At 36.7% G+C, this 25,147-nt stretch overlaps 2 protein-coding genes across 5 annotated transcripts; one reads left to right on the forward strand and one right to left on the reverse strand.

Annotated features, from left to right (window-relative positions):
- Positions 1-686: 686 nt before the first annotated feature.
- Positions 687-11,095, forward strand: LOC126618884 (DNA topoisomerase 3-beta). 2 transcript variants are annotated; one of them, XM_050287096.1, is made up of 15 exons: positions 687-853; positions 1,005-1,061; positions 2,087-2,190; positions 2,923-3,016; positions 3,109-3,208; positions 3,792-4,032; positions 5,004-5,166; positions 5,249-5,368; positions 6,343-6,422; positions 7,080-7,358; positions 8,105-8,273; positions 8,583-8,711; positions 8,825-9,037; positions 9,299-9,478; positions 10,289-11,095. In XM_050287096.1, the coding sequence occupies exons 1-15, from the start codon at positions 830-832 to the stop codon at positions 10,922-10,924; spliced, it is 2,589 nt and encodes an 862-aa protein (XP_050143053.1). In that variant the 5' UTR covers positions 687-829; the 3' UTR covers positions 10,925-11,095. The 2 variants fall into 2 exon arrangements, with proteins under 2 accessions (XP_050143053.1, XP_050143054.1); XM_050287097.1 differs by lacking the exons at positions 687-853; positions 1,005-1,061 and having other exon boundaries at positions 2,928-3,016.
- Positions 11,096-16,302: 5,207 nt separating this feature from the next.
- Positions 16,303-23,798, reverse strand: LOC126618883 (coatomer subunit beta-1). Of its 3 annotated transcripts, none has more exons than XM_050287095.1 (6): positions 23,634-23,798; positions 20,432-22,488; positions 19,116-19,625; positions 18,060-18,145; positions 16,735-16,978; positions 16,303-16,620 (listed from the first exon to the last, which is right to left on the reverse strand). In XM_050287095.1, exons 2-5 carry the CDS (start codon positions 22,472-22,474, stop codon positions 16,774-16,776), a joined length of 2,844 nt encoding a protein of 947 aa, XP_050143052.1. In that variant the 5' UTR covers positions 22,475-22,488; positions 23,634-23,798; the 3' UTR covers positions 16,303-16,620; positions 16,735-16,773. The 3 variants fall into 3 exon arrangements, with proteins under 3 accessions (XP_050143052.1, XP_050143051.1, XP_050143050.1); XM_050287094.1 differs by adding an exon at positions 23,106-23,265 and having other exon boundaries at positions 16,303-16,978; positions 23,634-23,760; XM_050287093.1 differs by having other exon boundaries at positions 16,303-16,978.
- Between the last annotated feature and the right edge of the window lie 1,349 nt (positions 23,799-25,147).

Raw genomic sequence — 25,147 nt, forward strand, 5'->3', positions numbered from 1 at the left:
TTAAACATTTCTGATTTGGCTAATATTTTGTAAGAATGATCTATGATGTGCAACTTGAAAAATAGACAATTCAAATCGTTAAATTTCAATATAGTGTGGACCCTACAACTAATTCCAATTTTTATAAAAAAATTAAAAATTCCTTCCCCTAAATTTTTTCTATATATATATATATATATATTTATTTATTAAACAATGTAACTAATAACCCGACAACAAAGAAACTAATAATGTCGTGAGTTCAAGTGACCAAAAAATATCAGACGAGTAATAGAATATAATCAACAATGAATAAATCACAAGCGCACATCGCGATTTGAGAAGGGTGGTATTGATGGAAAATGATGATTGCCAGATCTTTTTTCTGTGAATTCTAAGTATCTCATGATCATGATCATTCATCGTATATCATGCGATTAAAAATTATTTTAAAATTTAAAATTAAACATAAATAATACCTAATAAAAACTATACGATAAACGATCACAATTACTGAATCCTTAGGATTCCGAGGAAAATGATCCTCTGTACTGATAACGGTCACCACATTGAATGGGATGTGAGCAAATTCGCACTCGAAAAAGCCATGACCCACATATGAGGCATGGGAACACGTTTCAGTCGTTGGATCTAAAACAACTCAATCGTACGGCCGAGATATAAGTGAGACGGAGACCTCACTGGCGCTTGAAAAACAGGCGGTCGGGTCTAGTGAGCTGCTCCTCCCTCAAGGCTGAAAGTTGAAACAAAACCACCCACCCACCGCCCCTTAAATTGGGTCAGACTGAAGCTCTGTAAAGCTCAAGATTCAAAATTTTCAATCAAAATTATGGCTTCCAACAAAGTTTTCATGGTACGAACGAAAACTACACATACATGTATACATATATATGTATATACATCTCTCTCAATATATAGGCATACAAGATGTATGATGATTCTGTGCGGAGCCTGCAATTTTGTCTTTGATTCTCCTTTCTGTTTGTGCTTTTACAATTTTGCAGGTCGCCGAGAAGCCGAGCATAGCTCTTTCCATAGCCTCCGTTCTCTCCCATGGCCAGGTATGCCCTATCTCTCTCTCTCCTGCACTCAAAAGCTCACGTTTTGAAACCCTAGCTCCAAAGCTCTAAAGCTCCAAGTTGAGGACTTTTTGGATGCTAATAAAATATAAGAGGCAGCAAAGAAGCTGGAATTTCAATTTTTTTTTGTTTTTGTTGGATGAGCATTTAGATGGAGTAAACTCAGCTAGAAATGAGAACTGGGCTACCCCAATTTTTATTTTTCAGTTAAAGAACATGGTGATTGATTTCCGTTCTTTTGTTCGGGCATGAAATTGGAGGGTGAATTATTAGGATGATTTGGTTTTAGTGGCATAGAGGTGCTTAATTCTTCCATAAAGTAGAGAACTTTTACTTCTAACTTCTAAGGAGGGTTATTAGATGCTTAGCTTCGATGTCGGTTATAGGATCCGTTTACAGAAATAGAGGGTAAGTGAGTGTCTATTCTATTTGTTTTGGATGGCAATTTAGCTTAAGAGATAAACAGTCGGGGGAGGGCGAGATGGTTGCTCCTTATATTGACTCCTTTACCTGCATTTATACTGTTGGGCTAACTTTTTTATTCTTAAATGGATAACTTACACGTTAAAGTGAAACTTATAAGAAGATAACAAAGTCAGGCCTCATTACGTAACAGAAAGTTAAAAACTGAGTTTAGGACCCATGAGCCTCAAACTACATCCGGTTTCAGCATGCCTGCAGAATATAAAGAAAGTGGGCCTTCGAAAACTTGAGAGAACACATATAACCTAACCAGGAGTTTACTAGCATCAAGAGAAAACAACTGAATAATTTCTGTAATGTGGAGTATGCCAATAAGGTTCTCATTGAAATTATGGGAGGAAAATTAGTTCTTTGGTTTATGGATGTGCTTATTTCTTGAACTTAATGTACCCTGTATCACTTTGACACATTTTTTTTTCTTTCCATTTTCATGCTTTATTCTAAGTTCTGCTTGTAAGAATCATAAATCCATGTTTTTTGCAAATGATTTATATTGACATTCAGCTCATATTTTCGTAATACAGATGTCTACAAGAAGGGGTAGTACGGAAGTCCATGAATTTGAAGGAAAGTTTCTTGGAGTGCATGTGCATTTTAAAGTGACATCAGTTATTGGTCATGTGTTCAGGTCCTTTTCTCTCTCATCTCTAACAAGAAAAATCATCTTTGGATACTCCCTGGTTATATGATGCGATGATTTATTAAACTTTGTTTTAAGCAATGTCATTATGTCAAATACTGTATGGGGTTTAGATTAGATTTTTCTTTATTCAAATCCATTCTTATGTTGTACCCAGTGCACAAGGCTCCCGCTTTACGCAGGGTCTGGGAGAGGTGAATGTCGGCTAGCCTTACCTCCATTTATGGAGAGGCTGCTCCCAAGTCTCGAACCCGAGACCTACCGCTCATGGACGAAGGCACTTGCCATCGCACCAAGTGCGACCTTGTTCCTTCTGCTCTCGTTCTCTGTAAAGAAATCCTTATTCATATACTTATTAACCTTTTCTTATTTGATATGTGCTCAAATGTGCCATGTCCTTAGATGTTTTCGTATTGGTCTTTGCCCATTCCTAAGTGGATGGAACTCCTTGGCAGGTTATGGGTAGGTTCAGGTAGTAGGTTCTATGGTTGTCATGATATACATGCACCCCAATTAAGTACTTTAGAAGTAGCTTCAACTTGGTTTTGGATGGATTTCTCCTTTTGTTTGTCTTATTGATTTAACCAGTATATGTAATTACATTGCAAATCTAGCAATCGTCTCAATGTTATCTGGCATAATTGTCTAGCTTTATGCACAAGTTGAGTAGTTTATTTGTTGTGTCTCTAACTCGGTGCCTTTTCTTCTTTCGAACTGTAGTGTAGATTTTCCAGAAAAATATCAAAATTGGACATTGACTGATCCTCTGGATCTTTTTCAAGCTCCAGTTCTCAAGACAGAAGCAAATCCAAAGGTACAATTTTTTTACCCTGCGTCCTCTTGTGGATTCGTAAAACTTTTTCCTCTGATTCTTATGTCATTTGTTGGGATGACCTTGGTGTAAAGGCTCACATTCGCAGGCATTTAAGCCAAGAAGCTCGCGGTTATGGTAACTTGGTTTTGTGGTTGGACTGTGATCGTGAAGGGGAAAACATTTGCTTTGAAGGTATCTCTCTCATTCCCTCTCCCTATCAGTCTCCTCTCTCTGCTTCTCTATCTAATACTTGTTAATAAGTTTGTTTTCTCATGATGTGGTGTGTATTTATTGAATTCAAATTTATCATTATTGTTATGACATCTGGGAAAAGAAAACAGTAGGAATATGTTAGGGTAAACCTTTTTTAATGAGAGAAAGGGAATCTCGAATGTATTTTGTAATTGATATGAAATAGGGAAGACTAGAAAATTGATGGCTAATTTCCATTGGCGTTGATTAACAAGAGAATGGAAAAGTTCATAAAAATTCTAGACTGATTGACAACACATAGCAAGTAAAACATATATATTTCCTGCTCAAACCTTGTTTCAGCCTATACTTGTGTTTTGTTCGAAACTAGGAATCTGGTTGTTAATTTGTACAATTGCAGTCTTGTATGCTAATCTGTTACTAATTATATTCAACTACTCTGAGATACTTCTACATGTAATTAGAAAGGTGGAGTTTAGAAACTCATTTCTTATGTTCCCCTTACCTACACAATAAATATAATGTTGGTATGTCTAAGGGGCACTAAATTTTTTTATTGCAGTTATCGAGTGTATTGGCCATTCAAATGAGACTAGAAGAAAGATCTATCGTGCTCGGTTTTCCTCTGTTACTGAGAAAGATATTTTGAAGGCCATGGACAACCTTGTTGAACCTAATAAAGACGAGGCATTGTCAGTAGATGCTCGGCAAGAGATAGATTTGAAAGTTGGAGTTGCATTTACACGATTTCAAACACACTTTTTCCAGGGGAAATACGGAAATCTTGATGCCAGAGTTATCTCGTTGGTTTTCTCTCTCATTTATTTTAACGAATTATTATTAATACACTGTTTGGCTTCCAGTCCGTTATGCATTTATCTGATTGAAGCATAGAACTTGTATCTTGTGAATATATTGCATTTCCTTGACCGATCTTAAGATATTTTGCTCTAATTCAGCTTCTTGTTTGCTCCGTATATGTATGTTGGTCTTCTATGTTAGTTACCTTCTTAAGGCCATCAAACTTTTTGCTGTGTAGAGATCTATGTGATTGTGTTATAATTGGGATCATTTATATCCTAGAAATTTTATGCTGTAAACAAAGGCCACTATATTTGAGCACTGGAAAACTTGTAATGAGGACATCTGTTTATATTTTTATATTCTTCTTTATAATAGGAATTTTACAGAAAAGAAAGAATAGCCATACAAACACAGCAAACCAGAAGGCCACCTGGTTTTCCCTCAAACTTTACTAGAATGGAGAAACAACAATGTAACCCTCGATCATAGCAACTACAACAAACATGTATACTTACCAAAAATGAACACACTTAAAAGTTAAAACCTAAAAGCCAGCTACCTCCAGTTCTCTGCCTCCCCACTTTAATCCTAAAAGCAACTGCTATTCGTCTCCCTCACCGCTGCCTTCAACCCCCTCTTTCTCTGCCTCTCTGCCATCCTTTTTCCCCATTCCTCTCCTTCATCCTTGGCACAGAGCCATGGCTTTTTTTTGTTTGAAAAAGGAAAGAACCTTAAAAGAAATAAAAAAGTTCAAAGTAGATGTGGGTAAAAGGGGAAATGTAAGGATTGACGCCAAATTGGGCAGAGTTTAGGAATTTTTTATTTTTATCTCAATGTTCTAATAGTGCATGGGGGTTCTTTATAATTCTATTCTATCATTTTGCTTTTATTTGTGATTGTTTTTCCCATGTTCCATTTTCATCTCAACAATGAACCATAGACTAATCAAAGCTTAATGTTCATTTTTCAGCTATGGCCCTTGCCAAACTCCGACCCTTGGATTTTGCGTACAGCGGTATTTGCAGATAAATACATTTAAACCAGAAAAGTTCTGGGTCGTACGTCCATACATAATACAGAAGGGCTACGAACTTCAGCTAGAATGGGAACGTAACAAGTTGTTTGACTTCGACGTGAGGCCTTCTTTACTATAAACTCTCTCCCGTCTTGACGTCCCTTTCATTGATAATATATTTTAGGTTCTTAATGTTGCAGGTTGCTGTAATGTTTCAAAAATTAGTAATGGAAGATGGAATGCTAGTAGTGACTGAAATAGTAGAAAAGCAGGAAAGCAAAAGTCGTCCATCTGGGCTTAATACGGTCAATCTTCTGAAGGTCAGATAAGTGCAAAGAAATAAAAAAGACTAAAGATTGATGATTGATGATACCTTTTGTTTACTAATATCATGTGACTATAAGTTTAGTGATCAATTTATATAATACTGGACATTGCTTGTTGGTCGCTTACACACTTAAAAAAGACTGCCTAATAAAGGAAAATATGAAGAAGTAGATGGCTGCAGATTACAAAGTTTATCTTCGTCGTGTGTTAGATAGTTGCATGGAAAGTTCAGCATAATTTTCATACTGACCTCAGCTAAAAAAAGAATGTACAAATTAGATTCTCCCCAGCCCTGTTTTGTGCTGGAAGTAAAGAGCTACGAGGTCGTAATTGGCCACTTCACAATTTTGGGACAAAATATAGTCATTGGAACCAGATCCCAATTTCCCGAATAATTATTTTAGAAGCTAAATATTTTAAGAAATTCATGCTGATAGGCAGTGATGTAAGGTGGATTAAGTAAAATGGTAGTAATGATTGTGTAAGTAAATGTCAGTATTGGTTGTTTAAAATTTTATGTAAACCTGAAAAAGAAAAAGTGCTCTTAAAGACAACCAGTCTTATTACAACTCCTAAGTCAGTTGATTTCTTCTTTCAAAATTTCAAAATAAAAGAAAATATTGTAATCATTTTCACCTAGAAGAGAAATGCGATTGTTCTGGATATCTTAGTTCGTTGGGTTGGCTTGTTTGCTAGTGTTGTAACTTGTGAGTGCAGTATTAGCTTGAAATATTATAATGAAGCAATCTCTTAAAACATCATCTAAGTTCAATTTCAGTGACCCCATTAGAAATTTGAAATTAAGTTAAAAAAATCATTCTTTAAAGTTCTCTAGTTTCTATTATAAACAATAAAACATAAAAAGGATTAATCAGTTTGTTCAAGTTCTTTGTATATGCAACGAGATAATTTCATTTGGCTATTTAAGTACGTTAAAGAGTTTTACTTTTTTAACTTTTTAATTCAGGTTGCCTCAAGTGCACTAGGCTTTGGACCACAAATGGCTATGCAAGTTGCTGAACGCTTGTATACTCAAGGTTTCATCAGGTAATTGTTGGAATTCTCCATCTGATATATAAATTTCAAGAAAATTCTTCATCCAGGACAGTGAATATTACAAGTTAGCTATTGAAGAAACATGGACTAGTTTCACCATATGAATTTTTGAGAAAAATAGAATTGGAGGCTTTGGAGCTTTGCTTCCATCTCATAACTTTACATGGGAAGAGGTCTGGGAAACAATTTATTCAAAAGTCCTCCCATAAATGTTCAATACCACACCCATAATTTGTTAAAATTGATACTACTTTATTTACTATGCAAAGTATTTCAATGATAGAAGAGTATTTATTGATAGACAAATTTTCAGGTGAATGAATTTAAGGGGATATTCTAACATTGTTATGGTTCTAGACTTTCTATGTGAATTGGTGTTCTAAGATCTTAGTATCAAGTGCTATTGTTCCAAGTAGTGTGCCGTCCAGGTTTTTATTTTGTAGAATTTCATCTCATGGAGTTGCTGGTTGAAGTGGTAAACTGTAAACCTGACACCCTTCATGCACATCACTTACACTTAGCTTCAACCATTAGTCTTGAAGTGTTCTTATTTCAACAAATTATATTTTTTTCTTTTCTAATGCCAAGTTTCTTTTGGTTCGAGGATTGTCATAGTTGTCTGACTATTTTCATATGTTGATTCTCTAGCTATCCGCGTACCGAGAGCACAGCTTATCCATCTTCTTTTGACTTTAGAGGCACACTTGGTGCACAAGTAAATAACCCAACATGGGGTGATTATGTACAGAGGCTGCTTGCTGATGGTTATCAGAAGCCACGATCAGGGACAGATGTAGGTGACCATCCTCCTGTCACTCCGTTGAGGTCTGCAACTGAGGACATGCTTGGAAATGATGCTTGGAGACTATATGAGTACATTTGTAAACACTTCATTGGGACTGTATCTCCTGACTGCAAATATGTAAGGTAAAAGTTTCAGTGTTCACTGTTTTCTGTTAGATGACCTGACCAACTACATAATTGGAGTTAATTTACACTTGATTGGATGTCTGTTTGCTGTTGCATCTTGTTAATGTATGTAACTCAAAAGGCTGAGCCCATTAATTTCACTATATCAACTTAAGAAGCATAATGATTTCCACCTTGTATGCCTAGAGTATGTGTTTACTTCATTTTATTTATAGTGCGATAGTAGTATTGACCATTGAGTGAAAAAAAAAAAATCATACTAATGTTATGGCCAGAGTAACCCTTTTTAGTTGGCTAGATGGAATTCCAGTAATGAATAAGATCGATATATAAGAATTGGGGGAAGCTGTTTTTCACCCCAGATGCAGCGTGAGATGGCTTATTTCTGGTCGATACTTACCTGGCCTGGTTTTAAATGGATTTTGTAGCTGGTGGGTGAAACCATTGATTTGAAGACGTCAAACAGAGATGAGAAATTATTTTGAAGTTAAATTGTGGTTACCTTTTTAGTGAAGTTATACATCATGTATAGCTATATCTGGTTCAAACTTCGGTTTGTGGTAGGAAATTTACGTAAGCAATGTTATAAGCTTTCTAGTAAAGATGATACTTTGTTTGAAGTTGCTTAAAGTTGACCTTATTAGTTTGATATTTATTACTTTTCTAACATCGTTTATGAGACAGATATTATATCCTGAAAATATAATGTGTTTATTATTTTGGTTTTTAAATGTCCACTCCAGAACAAAGGTAGATTTTTCTATTGGTGGAGAATCCTTCCATTGTGTCGGGCAACGAGTTTTGGTGAAAGGATTTACTTCTATCATGCCATGGTTGGCAATAAATGAGAAAAATCTTCCTCAGTTTACAAAAGGGGAGAAATTAGAAGTTTCAACAGTGGACCTTCATGAGGTAGACATGCATATTCTTCAAATCTCACTTCTATTCCGTTTTTTATTTTTTATTTATTTTTTGTAAGTCTCCTCAATTGATCCAATATCTTCTCAGAATCTGCATTCTATTGGATTTTGTTTGAATAGTTTCTTCATTTGATCGGGTCTTCCAATCTTTTGCTGCTCCTTCAAGGAAAGGGAAATGCTCTTGTTTGAGATGTTTGGGAATAAGGGGAAAGCAAGAGAAAGGGTGTAAATAGGATAATTTAGTAGCATGGTGTGATTTGGTATGTAATTTGGAGTTTTGAATCCATAAGTTACGGTGCAGGGGTTGACTTCACCTCCAGATTATCTTAGCGAGAGTGAGCTAATTTCCCTTATGGAGAAAAATGGAATTGGCACGGATGCTTCAATATCTGTTCATATTAACAATATATGCGAGCGCAATTATGTGCAGGTTTCTATTCTCTTTCTTTTCTATAGGGATTTTGTTTGTTGTAAGGGAGTTCATACAAATATATTTTAAACTGCATTTCCATGAGGTGGTTCTGCTATACAATCAATTGGCAGGTACAAGCTGGCAGGAAGTTGGTTCCGACTGCCTTGGGTATTACTCTAATAAGAGGCTATCAATGCATTGATCCAGATCTCTGTTTGCCAGATATTCGCAGTTTCATTGAGCAACAGATTACTCTTGTTGCTAAGGGTCAAGCAGATCATTTTCGTGTTGTGCAGCATGTCCTGCAACAATTCATGCAAAAATACAGTTATTTTGTCAAGCAGGTTAGAATACCGTATCATTTGAAATATGCCTACTTTACAGCTTGCTTGATGATTTAGCTATGTTTGTACGGCCAATTATTTGTGAAGGGCTTGTTTATGTTGACCTTGCCAACTTGGGTTCGGTAATGAAGCCTTGTACTCAAATACTTTGGGCCACCTTGAATATGTTGCTATTCAGCCTCCTTATTAAGCTCTATGGTTTATTGGATTACATTGCGAGCTTCGAAGTTTGTATGATCCATTTTCTGCTACATGGTGCAGATTGAAAACATGGATGCATTATTTGAAGCACAATTCTCTCCCCTTGCTGACTCAGGACGAGTTCTCAGTAAATGTGGAAAATGTCTACGGTACATGAAGCATATTTCCAGCCAACCTTCGCGGTTGTATTGTAATACATGCGAGGAGGTTTATTATCTTCCTCAAAAGGGTAGCATAAAGGTATACTCTGTTAATTGATGTTCTTTAGTTATGATTGAAAAGCGTCAACCAAAATTTTAATATGATATGCATAACAAATTAAAATCGAGGCCGGTAAATACCCATTTTTGTATTCTAATCTTTTTTTATGGGATATAACATACAGTTTCCAGGTTATACTGGCATGCCATTCCTTTTTTGACGATATAGAAGTAATAGATTTACATAAATGTAAAGGTTTTAGAGTGAAGTTATAAAGAGTGTAAACTAGTGAGACTCTAAATACAATTTTTGGATAAAAATTGAAAAAAAAATTATATGAAGTAAATTACGAAGCAAAATAATATACATTTTACTCGAATATTTAAACTCTTGCACCAAATATAGACTTTTGGGCTGAGTACTCTCACTTTAACAAAAGTAAATATATACGAAGGTGATACAGATACCATCTTATCCTCTAGAAGCCTAGGCCTTGTGTCCGACAAACAGATGCATACACTCCTGTGAGGCACCTCCATTGTTTGTCCTGGCTGTACAGGATGGAGAATCGACATGTGCCCTTAGGGATTTTGTTGGGTTGATGACCCGGATACCCCAGTTACAGTATAATATATATATATATATATATATATATATATATATATATATATATATATATATATATATAATACAGGATCGGAAGACTAACTCTATACATTCCCGCATCTTGAAGCTGGAAAAATGTACAAACATGACCTCGCTTCATCTTTTAGTTTTCAACATTAGTTCGAATATATGGCTCAAAATTATGAACTTTATCGTTCATCATCCAGAATGCCTTTTTTGCAGCTCTACAAGGAAATTACTTGTCCTCTGGACAACTTTGAGCTATTAATCTGCTCCATGCCCGGTCCAGATGGCAAGTCATTCTCTCTCTGCCCATACTGCTACAATAGTCCTCCATTTGAAGGTATCGACACGCTCTTTGGTGCTGTAAAATCAGGCCCGTCTGGCAAGCTGGGAAAGGGAGCCGGCATGCCATGCTTCCTCTGCCCGCACCCCACATGTCGGCATTCTTTGATAGCCCAAGGAGTCTGTGCTTGCCCGGACTGTAGTGGAACACTTGTTCTAGACCCTGTGAGTGCTCCCAAGCGGCGGCTCTGCTGCAACATGTGCAATTTCCTTGTCTTCCTACCCCAAGGTGCTCACCAAATTTCCACTACTCGAGAGCGGTGTCCAGAGTGCGACTCCACAATCTTAGAAGTGGATTTCAATAAAAAGACGACACCCTTGGAGAACGGAGAGACCTTGTACACTGGTTGCATTCTTTGTGATGAATTGCTCCATTCACTAGTGGAGATGAAATATGGCAAATCGTTTTTCGGATCAAGAGGAAGGGGCAGAGGAAGGAGAGGTGGACATAGGGGAAGAGGGCGAGGTACGGGTAAGAAGGTGGATCCCAGAATGAGCTTCCGGGATTTCTGAATTGTACCAATCTTGTCTTCCTTTTTTGTGGTTTGTAACTGCCATCGTTGTTTACATTGTTCGGATAATGCTTTTAGATTTTGATGGCTGTCTCGAAATGGAATTCGATTGCATAAACGAATTTTCTTAATCTACGGTTGGCCTATATAATAGTGGATTTAAGCACGATAATCGCGGTTGAAGGAGCTAAATTTCGTTGAATTTTGTAACACCCCGAATCAGCATGACGTTAAATTATATTTCTCTCTAAATGTATTTGACTTAAAAAGGTTAGAATTCCATGAATCAGCAAGGTAGTTGGAAATAGAAGGAATTTAACCTTTGGAAGGCAGTTTTGAATATTTTTTTCCCTTCATTTTTCTTAGCACAAACTCGTAAAAGGAGAAAAATGAAATTGGGGTTCGAAGAGGGAACTAATTAGAGATTGAAGGAATGTAATTAGAAAGGTTAACGAGATGATTGAGGTCCGATTTATTGTGATTTTTTTAGAGTACCAATTAGTGATTTAAAGAGGGATTGATATTACATGACGTTGGGTTTCATGCTATTATTTTGGAACTTGATGTTAAAGGCGTTGTGCATTAATGCAGCTGGTGTTCGTCTCGGGAACTGGATCCTCTCCGAGGCAAACCCTTGGGATCCTGCTGAGTGACAAACACAGAAATCCAACGGCCTGTGTTTGTCGCTCAGCAGGATTCCGAGGGTTTGTCTCGGAGAGGATCCAGTTCCTTCGTCTCGATAGAGATGACAGTATTTTAAAGGACGTTAATGATTTGAAGAGTAGGTTCAATCTTTCTTACTTGCGGGTGACAAGTATTTATCAAATATAGCCAAATATTAGCCCTTAATTTCAAAAATGTCAGTTTTTATAAAAACTTTCAAAAATATCCAAAATATCACTTAAATAGACACAAATGCCCTTAAACTTTAAAACCAAATAAATTAGAAAAACCAAAACCCTATTAGATTGATATTTTGGACGGCAAAACCTAAAAAATGGTGGAGATACAGTGAAGGCATCGGCTACTGTGGAGACTTTGTGCAACCCTAAATGTACGAAGGTGAGTGTAGATGGTTAAGTTTTTCATTCTTCCTAGCCTATGTTCTCTTTGCTTATGTAGTTTCTTCTTTCGGTTTAATTTTATTGAAGAACGAACTGTCAATGAGTTGCCTCCTGAAGGGATGGTATGTGATGATGTGCCTGTTAATGTGCAATTTGATGAACCCAGCTCTAACCAATCAAATGTTCACAAGGGTACAAATATTGTACATGAATCAAACAAGGCAGACCTGTGCAATTCAGATGGAGATATAGTTGTAGGCCAATTGTACGAGACTAAGGAGGATTTAAAAAAAAAAGTTAGGTATTCATGCTATGAAGAACAATTATGAGTTCAGAGTGGAGAGATCAAGCAAAGAAAGGTTTGAAGTTGGTTGTGTCGGCGATGGATGCAAGTGGAAACTATTTGCTTCTAAATTACAACAATCATCATATTTCAATGTCAAAAAATACATTACTATGCACTCATGCTCATTAGACGTTATTAATTGCCATCATTGACATGCAAGTAGTTCTCTTATTGGTCAATGCATAAAGTCTAAGTACGAGGGTGTATCACGACTACATAGACCACGTGACATCATAGAAGATATGAGGAATGACATGAGTGTGAGTATAAGTTATGTGAAGGCTTGGAGAGCTAAGGAACATGCATTGGAGTTGGTTAGGGGATCACCAGAGGAATCTTACTTGTTACTTCCAGCTTATTTTGCTGTGTTAGAAGCTAAAAATCCAGGTACGATAACACATATTGAAACAGATGAGAATAATCATTTTTTGTACTGTTTCATGTCACTTGGACCTTGCATAAGAGGATTTAGAAGTGTTATTAGGCCGGTAATAGCGGTTGACGGGACATTTTTAAAGGGTAAATATCTTGGCACTTTGTTGCCACATGCATGGACGGCAACAAACAAATATACCCTCTAGCATTCAGAGTTGGATATTCAAAGAATGACGCATCATGGAATTGGTGTTTGACAAAATTACGAGAAGCAATTAGGGAAATTGATGACTTGGTGTTTGTTTCTGATAGACATGAAATCATTCGGAAGGCTCTCTCAAATGTTTTCCACAATGCCCATCATTGTGCATGCATATTTCATGTAAGTCAAAACATTAGGCACCATTTTAAGCATGAGAGAGCACACAACTGTATTTTACAGCTGCTAAGGCATATCGAATCCCTGAATTTCATCGTCTTATGACAGAAATATATAAAGTCGACTCTGAGGTGGGTGATTATCTTAATTCGGCTGGATATGAAAAGTGGACTCTTGCGTACTTCGATGGAAAACGGTACAACATCATGACAACAAATATTGTTGAATGTCTCAATGCAATCACCAGAGATGCTCGAAAACTACCTATCACACGATTTCTTGAGTATTTAAGAATGAACATTCTCTAGAAGTGGTTTTAAGAGCGTCGAACTGAGGCATCCAAAATAAATACACATTTGATAGATTGGGCAGACAAATTAGTGCGAGAAAATAACAAGCAAGGATTATCATTACACGTATTTTGAATTCACTTAAATAGATTTTAGTTCAATTTGTCTATTTAATTTTGGTACACTTTCATTTGTTCTCAAGTTTTTAAACTATTTTTACCGATTCTTATATCCCATCTGTAGCTTTATCCATCACTGCCATGTTTAGTAAAGAATAAATGTATGTTTGCAATGTAAAAGGCTAAAGTAAAAAAAAAAAACTAGGCTTTGACAAGAAAAAAGTTAAAAACCATATCTTGTGATTTCCAACGTAATTGCTGCTATGATTTTATATAATTGCCTTTGTAGTTTTATGCAGCAGTTCAGGGTATTCATCCACTTCTCTTACAGATCACTAATTGCGAATTGCTTTTGTAGTTCTTATGCGGAATATTTTTTTTGGTTGTTTAGTTGTTCTTTTGTTTGAGTAATATATATGTATGTGAACATGCAGGTATCGCCCATTGCAACCAACTCATTTCATGTATATGATGGATCTCGTATTGAAGTTATTGTGAATTTAGAGGAAAAGAGTTGCACATGCCGACAATTTGATCTTGACTAACTCCCTTGCTCACATGCTTGTGCTGCATGTAGAGACCGACAACTTTCATGTTATCCTATGTGTTCTCATTATTATACTACAAACTCCTTGGTCATTGCCTATGTAGAAGCTATATGGCTAGTTGATGATCAAACCGATTGGATAGTAACTGATGATGTGAGTGAAAGAATTGTCCTACCACCAATTACACAAAGAAGATATGGTAGGCGCAAAGAAGAGAGGATCCCATCACGTGGAGAAGACAAATCAACTCGAAAGTGTTCAAAATGTGGTTCAAATGGCCATTATAAACAAACTTGTAGGAATCCCGTTCTACTTCATCCTACTTTGTAGAACCCTTTTAAATTGGAGTTTTATGAATAAATATTTTCTTTTGATCATTTTATTGTTTATTTTGGTTGTACGTACAATTCTTTAAATTTCTGACAATTAAAAATAATTACTTTTATTTCTTTACTCTAATAGTTCACTTTTATAACATACTAAAGTGTTTTCTGTGAACCATGTGAGAAAGAAAGGTTTCCTTGATTATCTATTAAAATAAAATTGAGAGAAAATTTTTGCTCTTCGTTTGGAAAAGAAAAGAAAAAAAAGGAGAAAGTTTTAGTTAGAGATTATAGCATAAGAAGTGTTAAGTCTAACAATTAGTTATTTATATAAATTAAGGGTAGTTATGTCTATTTAAGTGAGATTTTGAATATATATGAAAGTTTTTATAAAAACTGATATTTTTGAAATTAAAGGTTAATTTTTTGTTATATTTGATAAATTCCCTGCGATGACAGCGACGTGAATGCAACATTGTAGCTTATGAATTAGCGAAATATGGACTTAGCAACGGAGGTTTTACTATTTGGGTGGAGTAACCGCTCTGGAGAACGATAATTAATTGTAATTGGCGAGCAAGATGGTTAGGCTTCCTTTATTCTCAGAGGTTTTTTTTTTTCAGTCCCATTTTACGGCCCCAAACTTTCTGTATGTTTTATGCAAAATCTCAATTTCTATATAAAATAAAATTAAAATAAAACAGTTATTAGAAGGATAAAATCAGATGAATGAGGCCCAATTTATTGCCATTTTCTGGTTAATTTTCGCCTGTAGGGTAAAACAAGGAAGAAAAACAAAGAGGGGATAGTTTTGGGTGATTTTTTAATAGGAATTGTTTTGGTATTACTCGGGAATGGGTGAGGCGTTGATTGGGAGAAATTTTTTATTGTGAACGGAACACAGGTAGTACACTACTTGTTTTTATATTAGTGGAAATATTATTGTTTTATTAATTTTTTAATACACATATCTCACCATTTACATAGTAACACGTGGTATATCATCCCATGTTCCAAGCACACTGAAAAATCTATCGTTGATTGGGAAGAAAAAAGGGGAAGAGTTCTCTCAGGAATGCATAAAAATGTATACGACAGTTAAAAGGAATGCATAAATGTTCTCTCATATGCAAGGAAAGGAAGGTGAACTATGGGCTCGTTTGGTGAACCGGACAAGATTGGTTATTGTATTACAATATGGTTAGGCTAAAATTGAAAAGGATGGGTTGAGATGAGACACTTGTCTAATGTTTGGTGTAAGATACTTGTCAAATTTTCTTTAAAATGTTTTTCATATCCCAGCCTATCCAATTGACTTTGTTTACACTATACGCTAGACAAGTATCTCAACCCATCCCTTCCAATCCTACCCTAACCAGTCTGAAATACAATAACCAATCATGTCCGTTCCACCAAACGAAGGTATCGTTTGGTATGCATACGGAACGGAACGGGACAGGACAGGACAGGACAAGACGGAACGGAGAGGAGAGGGAGCAAAGATGCCTCCGAATGGAAACAAGGAGGAAGGAGACAAAGAGGTTATAATTTTGTGTTCCACGGAACGAGTCATTCCAGGGGATGAGGCGGAACAAAAATTCAACCAAAATTCCTCCATTGGAACATCGCATTCCACCCATTTTAAGCGCACCAAATGTGGAACGGAACGCCACGTCTCACTCTGTTCTGTCCTGTCCCACGTACCAAACGGTACCTAAAGGAATGCATAACCAGGTGATATCTATCTTGTATTGATTGGACGAGGGATTTGAGTACTGTCACCTCAGTCATATCAGGGAGTGTTGCGTTTCATAAATAGCATGAAAAACGAGTTTAATTGAGCAAGCGGCATGCATTCGGCATTTTTCTCTTAACTGTTTTGCAGTCACTTACTGAGTTGTACTCATTTAATCAAATCCTCGAGAAACCTACCGATACGAAAATTCGATTCTCAATGGCTGAACAAATAATGTAATGGTTTCTAAGCATTCTGAACAAACAGTAATGTTGAAATAATACATACAATTGAATTTCATGAAAGATTATCCGAAAGAAAAATGACTCACCTCAACGGAAGCAAAACGGAGTACTGCTGCGGTTCTGGCAGCCTCTCGAATAAAATACATGCCTAAAATGAATCCCTAAGTTGAAAATTTAAGATGTTTGCGACAAGTAACCCTTCAACTTGAAGAGAATCACCGGCACAAGTTGCAGCTTATGACGTACCAACCAACGGAGTGAAAAGGAACAAAACTTGCATTCAGGAGGAGAGGCATGATTCAAATGCATTATTGAAACCGCAAATGATTAATAAGCTCTGTCAGATTTGTTTATTCTTCAAAATCACAGATTCAGATAGAAGAGTACCACTGTACCGGTGTATGTATGTTCAACTGCAACGTCTTTTTAACTAGCTCCCTTCTGCTTGAGAGTAATCTTGTCGCCCAAACTGAGAGCAATTCCTTGGGTCTTGCTCCTTATCCGGATATAGCCGCTAAGCTTTCCATCTGTTTGCTTTTCAATGCTAACATTCACCAAGGCGTCCTCTCCAAACACACTCTTCGCATACAAGTTGGCAGCCAGGAATCCACACTCACCATCCAGTGCCGACCTGAAATCAGACAGGATGATGTCAGAGACAAATACAAATGTTTCGTGAGAAAAACAAAACGATGTATTAATGACTAGAAATGTCCCGATAAAAACTCAAAGCACAAAGGAAAGATACTATTCTGTTTTACTGGACTCTTGATATGCGGGGAAAAACAGGAAATTATGTCAGACAGTTGAACCAATTCGAACTGATGAACAAGCATGAAATCATAGATCAGCTGGACTTCAACAACATTGAGATCTGAATTGGTTCATGCAAGCCAACACAACCAGACCCAAGCTTGATCACACATCTTATAGCCCAAAGAAACGAAAAAAATCTAGATTTATGAAATCCAACAATTATTTATCTGCTACAAAGAACAGAAGCCGATTATATCTGTCCTCATCATCTCTATCTTAAACTAAATAATGCGAAAAATCATCAGTCTAACAAGATTGATATAGCAAGCCCAACTAACTCCATTGAATACTCAGCCCCAGCACAATGCATTCGACAATGAACATGAACCATTACAGGAAATTTCGGAAACTTGGGGCCTGTTCGGTATTCTATTAAAAAACTTTGGTAATTTTCAAAATCAACTTGTAAATTTTTTTATTACTCAAACTTGTTTGGTATGGAATTTAGAACTATTATGAGATCTTAAAAATCAAAATTAAAATTAAAAAAAAAAAAAAAAAAACAGAAAATTTGTGTTTTTATGAAATAGATTTATCTTTTGGAGTCGGTCTTCAATCCAGTTTTTAAAAATGGGACTACCAAGTACCAAACAAGTATTTGAGGTAAAAACTGAAAAACAGTTTTTGAGTTATAAAACTTGGGACTCAAATAGAGTACCAAACAGGCCCTTAAATCCTTTTCCTATTTACAACATAACTTCAACTAAATAACATGGAAATCAACTTCAGCGATAAGCCTAGCATGAGCGGTTTAGCCTGGAATCACAAATTCACAATTTTTTTAATGGTTAACAGCTTGCAGTAACACCAAACTAGGTATGATAGGGTGTGGACATTCTTCTCACTGAACCCTAATTGTAGTAAAAGGAATTCTAGCAGTGGAAAGGACAACTTACGGTGCAGTGAGGCACTTCATGTTGGTTGATTTCATGATATGGTCAAGAAATTCCTTCTCATGTTGAATTACAGTGTTGACAGCAACCTGAAACAGAACACAATGTCATCAAGATTTAACTCCATTTACTCTCATAAAGCAAAAACAAAAATGGAAAATTAAGACCATTCACAGTTGCTCAACTAGATACTAATTTTGAATTAAATGAAATGGAGCCTTTATGAAAAGGTAGAAGCAAGAAACCGAACTGAATACGGTGATCTGAAATACAAAGCAAATCAAAGATCTCAAGACAAGATGAACACACTGCATAAGTCCATGACCAATACAAATTTAAGATCAGCTCACAAGCCATACACAATACATTAAACAAGATATCACTAAATTAGTAAAGTTTACTTTGGTTGGTTAATATATAAAAAACAAACAAGAGTAACAATGAGAGAAAAAAGGCAACAACGTCAGCTTAACATTGAATGAAAGAACACTTTTTCCCTGCGTAATGAAAATTTCCATGAACTAGAAAGTTTCAACCACCACATCACTTCATATTTAGCTATAACATGTGTCACAGAACTTAAAGAGATTAATTGCAGAAAACTTGATTCTTCCTTATCTTTTATCAGCATGTACATATATAATATCATAGGCGCTGTTCAGTGTATGCTGCAGGATTCATGTATGTGTTATGTATTCACCTATTGGCCCACTAAGTACAGTATTTTTATATTCCCTAGTCGTTACATATCCAACAATATGTGTGTCACTAGAGACTAAGACACTAAAACGAGATATAGTAGATGAGGGAATAAAAGATCCACCAATCTATACATGACCGATAAACAGATACAAAGAGATTGACTGAGTTCAAAAGGGAGAAAAAGGAAAGTATGACAAGACAAATTCATCAAACCAGAACGGTGAATACAATTTAAGATTTGATAAAACAGTAACAGAAACATTGCTATGCCCCCAAAACTAGTGGTGATGGCAAAATTTATGCAAGCAACTTTATTATTGGTGTAGGAGAACGGTGACAGAAAGGACTGCTGCATACCTTGTTCTCCCACTCAAACTCTGCCCACATGGTCCTGAAAGCTCCATCACTACAAACAGCAGGAGAGATGTAGTCCATTATGTCGATATGAATGTCATTGAGGACGACAACTGTACGCTCATGCACATTCGAGGTCTCATAAACAATGTTTCCAAATATGACTCCAGTCTCAGTTGACGACACCTTGATATTAGCCTTTATTTGCTTACTAGATTCAGGAGCTAGAGTATAATTCTGTGGCCGCTCAACAAGCTTAAGATCACCCATGGTTGCCAACTCTAAGCACAAGTTCTGTAAGGTCTCTTTGGTACGATTAATAACTGTGACATCAAGGACAATATCATAATGATGGACAGTCACATATGCTTCGGCATACACTGGGTCGCTAAATCCAGTGAGTTGGATGATTCGGTTAAGCTTGTTTGCATCATCCCCATCTTTGACAAACTGTCCTGTAGCACGTTTTAAATCATCTTGAACCTCATCTTCCAGTTCTAGTTGGCTCATACCCTTCATTTCAGATGTAGAATGGAGAATTAATTTAAATATAATACCAATCCAATACGCACGTATGTTTAAGTTTAACAAAATATCAAATTTAGCTATCACAAACCAATAAAAACCAAAAGATTCGAAATAAGACTAAAGGCTTGTTTGAAACTAACCTAGACCTGACTTAGGGAATAGACTCCAATGAAAACTTAAGCGTGTAAGCAAATTTCATACGAGACATAGAACTAAGACCATGATATATCCTTGTGAAAGATAGCAAGATAATCAGCATGTCGCTCAAAAGGTATGAGCTCGGCAGACGAAGAACGAGGAAACCACATCTCATATGATACATTTTGACATAAGCAATTGTATTCTATAATCACTGTAAACAATGGTACATTTGTAATCATTCTAAACAATTGTATTTTCTATTAATATAATTTATCCATGTGGCAAGGGTGATAAAGTCTCCAAATATGACACATCATCAATTTACAATTCCCCTGACAGTCACCTAACGACGGCCCATATTGTCAAAATCTCACAAGGCAAGGGCGATAAAGTCTCCAAATTGAAACCACAGGTATGAACATGCACCATCAGGGTACTAAACTGACATTAACCCTTAAAAAATGTCAAAACTAACAGATAAGCAACCATACAGTGTAGTATACTAGTACATCACAAGTTATATAAATTGGTCAACATAAAAAATTGAAATGACAACAGTGAAAGTCAGGTCCAGAAATTATTGTCAGACTTTACAGAATTTGCAGATACGGTTAGACATATATAACGGATAACAAATGCATAAGTTGTACCTTCCTGCTCTTTAAATGGTAAAAGTCAATAAGGTCGTCCGGTTGTGCATGAGAAATCTGAGCCTTTGCTTTTATCTCCTCTGTCTCCCTTAATTGTTTTTCTGAAAGCATGTCAACAAAACTTTGATGGCAAGATTTCAACCATATTTTTCTAATCTCATCACCAGTATTGCATAGCAATCTTATGCAGAGGACAATCCTATCATAAGAATCGCTGTCAATTGGATGTGGAAGAACTGGAGAGTGTCCTAATTGCAGCATAGAGACAAGGATCAACAGTGCTTGTGAAGATGCTTTATTCACTTCAACTTTTGATGGCTGGACCTCTTCCAATCTCAGAACAAGCTTGGTCAGAGTGCATGCAACAACTGCTCCCAGGAAAAAGTCACCAGTGAGAAGCAGGGATCTCAAGTTCCCAAATGCCAAGGATCCTTGAACAAGGGTAGGAGGAGAGAAAGCAGTTTCAGATGCAGCACTCTGCGTGGCATAAGTTCCATCAGCAAGAATAGCTGGTCTTTTAGAAGACACAGTCATGGAGTTTACTTGCTGAACCTTTTTTGAAGAATCATTACTTTCTTCTTCTGAAACTGAGAAAAAGGGCAATTCTCCTAGGCACTGTTTAATTGTTGCAATTCCGCTCTCAACTTCAGAAAGTGACATGCAATATTCTCCAATAATCCAAAGGGCACAAGAACAAACCCGTGATGCTCGGATTTGGTAAAACGTGTCCAATAGCCTTGTTATTATAGACACCCTTAGCTTAGGGTTGGTTTCTATTATCTCTCGGACAAAAATCACCACATCAACAGCAGAAGCAACATTGCTGTCTCCCAAGAAATCCATCAACAGATGTACCACTGTGCTCGCAACTTCTGGGAACTTTATTGCACAAGAATGAATGGCTTGAATAAGCATCTGCCTGTATTCACCATTCTTTTCTAGCTCTCCATTCTGAGTCTTAACAACTTCCTTTTTCAAAGTAAGAACAACCTCATTGATGTTCTTGTGCGTAACCAAGTCGAGAACAATGTCTAGGGTCTTCCTCCTGATGTCAAGATTTGGACTAGAAAGTGCCCTAAGCACGTCCATGAACATATCAGCCACAACTTCCCTATGAGAAGACTTTAGCTCAGTCAGTCGATCAAGAACAATAAGCTTCACATTGTTGTCACTCTGAGAAAGAAGCAGCTGACAGTAGGTATTGGCAGCAGCTCTAATAGCAGTAGGAGCATACGACAAGGAAACAAGTGTTCCAGCACACTCATATACAACTGCAGTTGAAGGCGCATTCAGCAAAGATATAATGATCTTAATGTACCTCCCCTTCTCCCCACGGTTTGTTCTACACACTTTTCGTATCAGCTCTAACACAACCATTTGCAACAATTCACCCCATTCAGACACCCTATCAACATTGGTCAAAAGGTAATTAATTGCACGTTCCTGGGCACAAGTAAAGAGCATGAGAAATGCATTCCGCTTAGCAGATTGATCCTGCTCTGTAGAAAGAATCTTCTCAATCATTTCAGGTGCATCAACCAAGAGTTGCTCTCCGTTTGGTAGCTTATATATGGACATCACAGCTAATATAGCATTTCTTCTAATATAAGGATGCCGATGCTCCAAATTTTGCAAAACAGAAGGGATTAATGGCTCAATTATTTCAGGCTCATTCAACCGGCAAAGAAACCTCAAAGTTACACCACGAATATACTCATTGGGGTGCTGTAGGTTGTTCCTCAAATTTTGGCATATTAAAATCATTTCAGGCAAAACTCTACCCTTTTGATCAGTTTTATCGATTATCTCCAAATATAGGAGCAACAACTTCTGGACAGTGTGGTCCTCAGAAGGCAAAACATATCTAACGATTGTAATAAAAAGTTGAGGTAATGTTTCACCATTCAACAAAAGCATGATTGCCTTTTTCATTGCATCTATCTTTGCATCCACATCATTGCCCTCAAGAGATTCCTTGATTTCATTTGCAATTGCAGGTGTCCCTTTATCAAAGTGAACGAGCAGACTACAAGATTTCTCCATTTCTAATTTACTTCCTGAAAAACAATGGTTTCCTATTTAGTTTAAACCATCAATGGAATGACTTAAGCATGTGATAACCAATACATACATACACATATGCATATATATATATATATATATGTATATATATAAAATGACTGGGCTGTTTGTCAAGGTACATAAGGACAATGCCTTATACGGTTTACTGCGTAATCACATCTAAAATGTTTGAATTTGACTTACTTCCTAATAATACAAAATATTTAGCTCAACAACTGAACTCCATGCCTTAAGTGCAGAAAATGTAATCACCGAGTTTATCAATATGTCATTTAGATATACATACTACCCAACAACTCCGGCACTATATGTATTTTCTTCATAGAGAACCAGAAGGACTCATACAAAAGTTTATTATAGCAAACAAGCTCACTTTTCTACTTCATATACACCTGTTTCCATGTTAAGTACAATCAAAATTAAAAATCATGCCGTGTAGAGACTCATGAAAACCCCTCTTCTGTCACGTATATTCAGGATCTTGCTGCCGCCATTCATGGACAGGATTATTAGACAGTCAATTTTAACTTGCGAGAAAACGGTACTTCTACTAGTAAAGAAACCAAATACATTTGATCACCCAAATTTATACCTTGAAACGTGTGAAAAGAGAATGTCAATTTCCGAATTTGCTCGAAACAGAACAAATCAGATCTGAAATTCTAGCCTTAACGAAATTGTATCGGCTGGATTTATCAAATGTACATTACTGATCTGCGTCTACATTTACGTCCAAGCCTCGGTTTCAACTTCTATAAGCAACAACAAGAATTCTCTTCAATTTCAAATCAAAATTCTACCATTTCAGATCAACAACAACAAAATTTGAAGAGGAGAAAAAAAAAATCCTCAAATTATCGAATTTAGCTTCGGAAGGAGAAATCAACCAAGCACTAATCAATCAAATCACAAGTTTCAGCACTAATCAGTTGACGAGAGCAAAACTGAAATCAAACAAAAACCAGAAGCTCTATTCCATGTAAATCCGGCATCGTTATACGTCAAAGAGAATATATTCTCTCAATTTTCTCGGTAACCAAACAGAAAAGAATGATCAAGTTTTGAGATCTGGAGACTAGCAGAGATAGAGAGAGAGAGAGAGAGAGAGAGAGAAACTGACCTTTCTTTCTTGTCCTGCGTCAAAAATTGAGCTGAGAAGATGCAGCAACGTAGAGAGTGCAGAGAGGAATCAGATCCAAAATGGCTGAATATTTATATCATATTTACAAAAACCAGTTTACAGGCCCATATAGCTGTTCGATCCGCGGGGCACAGTTTTACCCTTTTACATTTTTACTTACCCCGCTCTTTTACACAGTGCTTATATTTTCGTGGGGTCATTCGTCTAATTGATGTCTGCCATATGTTCAAAAAATAAATTATATCTGCTGTTGAGAGTTGTCCCACATCGGTGATGGACAATGTTTGCTATGTGCTTATATGATCTTGCGCTACTTCCCATATTGTTAATTGGTTTTATGGTGGAACCTCAATTTCATTATGGTATCAGAATGAGTTGTCCTCGTGTGAGGCCAAACGGCCACACGTGCTTTACGTCATCCAATTGTTGTCCACGTGTAGGCTTGAAAATCCGCCACACGTGCGGTGCGGGGGCTTGTTGAGAGTTGTCCCACATCGGTGAGGGACAATGTTTGCTATGCCACACGTACGCCCGTCACCCAATTGTTGTCCACGTGTAGGCTTGAAATTACACGTACGCCCGTCACCCAATTGTTGTCCACGTGTAGGCTTGAAATTGAAAATTCGCCACACGTGCGGTGCGGGACATCGGTGAGGGACAATGTTTGCTATGTGCTTATATGGTCTTGGGCTACTCCCTATATTGCCAGTTGGTTTTATGATGGAACCTCAATTTCATCATCTTCAATAGACGCTTGACATGTGTCAAATTGGTAACAAAAAGTGTGGATGCAAATTTCTTCCTCCTTGATCTTGGACAATTTTGCACCTACAAAACAATTAACACCTTAGGTTAAGGCCAAGAGCCTCACGCGCCCACGATGAATGGGGGGGCTTTGGCCGAAGAACCTCCGATGCCAAAGTTAGAATTTAGAGAGAAATAGTGTTTAGAGAATTTTGGGATTTTTGCCAAAGTGTTGGAATTGGACTTGGATTCTCTCCCCTCCCATTTAGGTGCCCTCCCCGTGCCCTCCTGTTTTGTGTGGTCACGGTTAAGCCACGTTAATATTTTATATTATTTTTTTATAAAAATAATAAAACAAAAAATAATAATAATATAAAATATTGACGTGGTTTAACCGTGACCACAAAAACAGAAGGGCACGAGAAGGGCACAGAAATTGGAGGGCAGAGAATCCAAGTCCGTTGGAATTAGCTTTTTGGTGAGAATGGGAGTATATTTATAGGGATAGGAGGTGGCTAGGGTTTTTTGGGTTTTGTTCATGATTGATGGTAATTTTAGGAGTTATGTAGTTAATTGACTAATTAATTTGGCTAAATAGAATTATTGCCAAATTAATTAGCTAATTAGTGGGATGAAATGGGCAAATATGGGGAGATCCACTAGGATGGCCGGCCATTTGGGAGTTTTGGGGTTAAATGGATGACTTTCAATTAACAATTAATATATTATTTAGGTAAATATATTAATTG

Source organism: Malus sylvestris, chromosome 4 (genome assembly GCF_916048215.2).
Source record: "Malus sylvestris chromosome 4, drMalSylv7.2, whole genome shotgun sequence".
Lineage (NCBI taxonomy): Eukaryota > Viridiplantae > Streptophyta > Magnoliopsida > Rosales > Rosaceae > Malus > Malus sylvestris.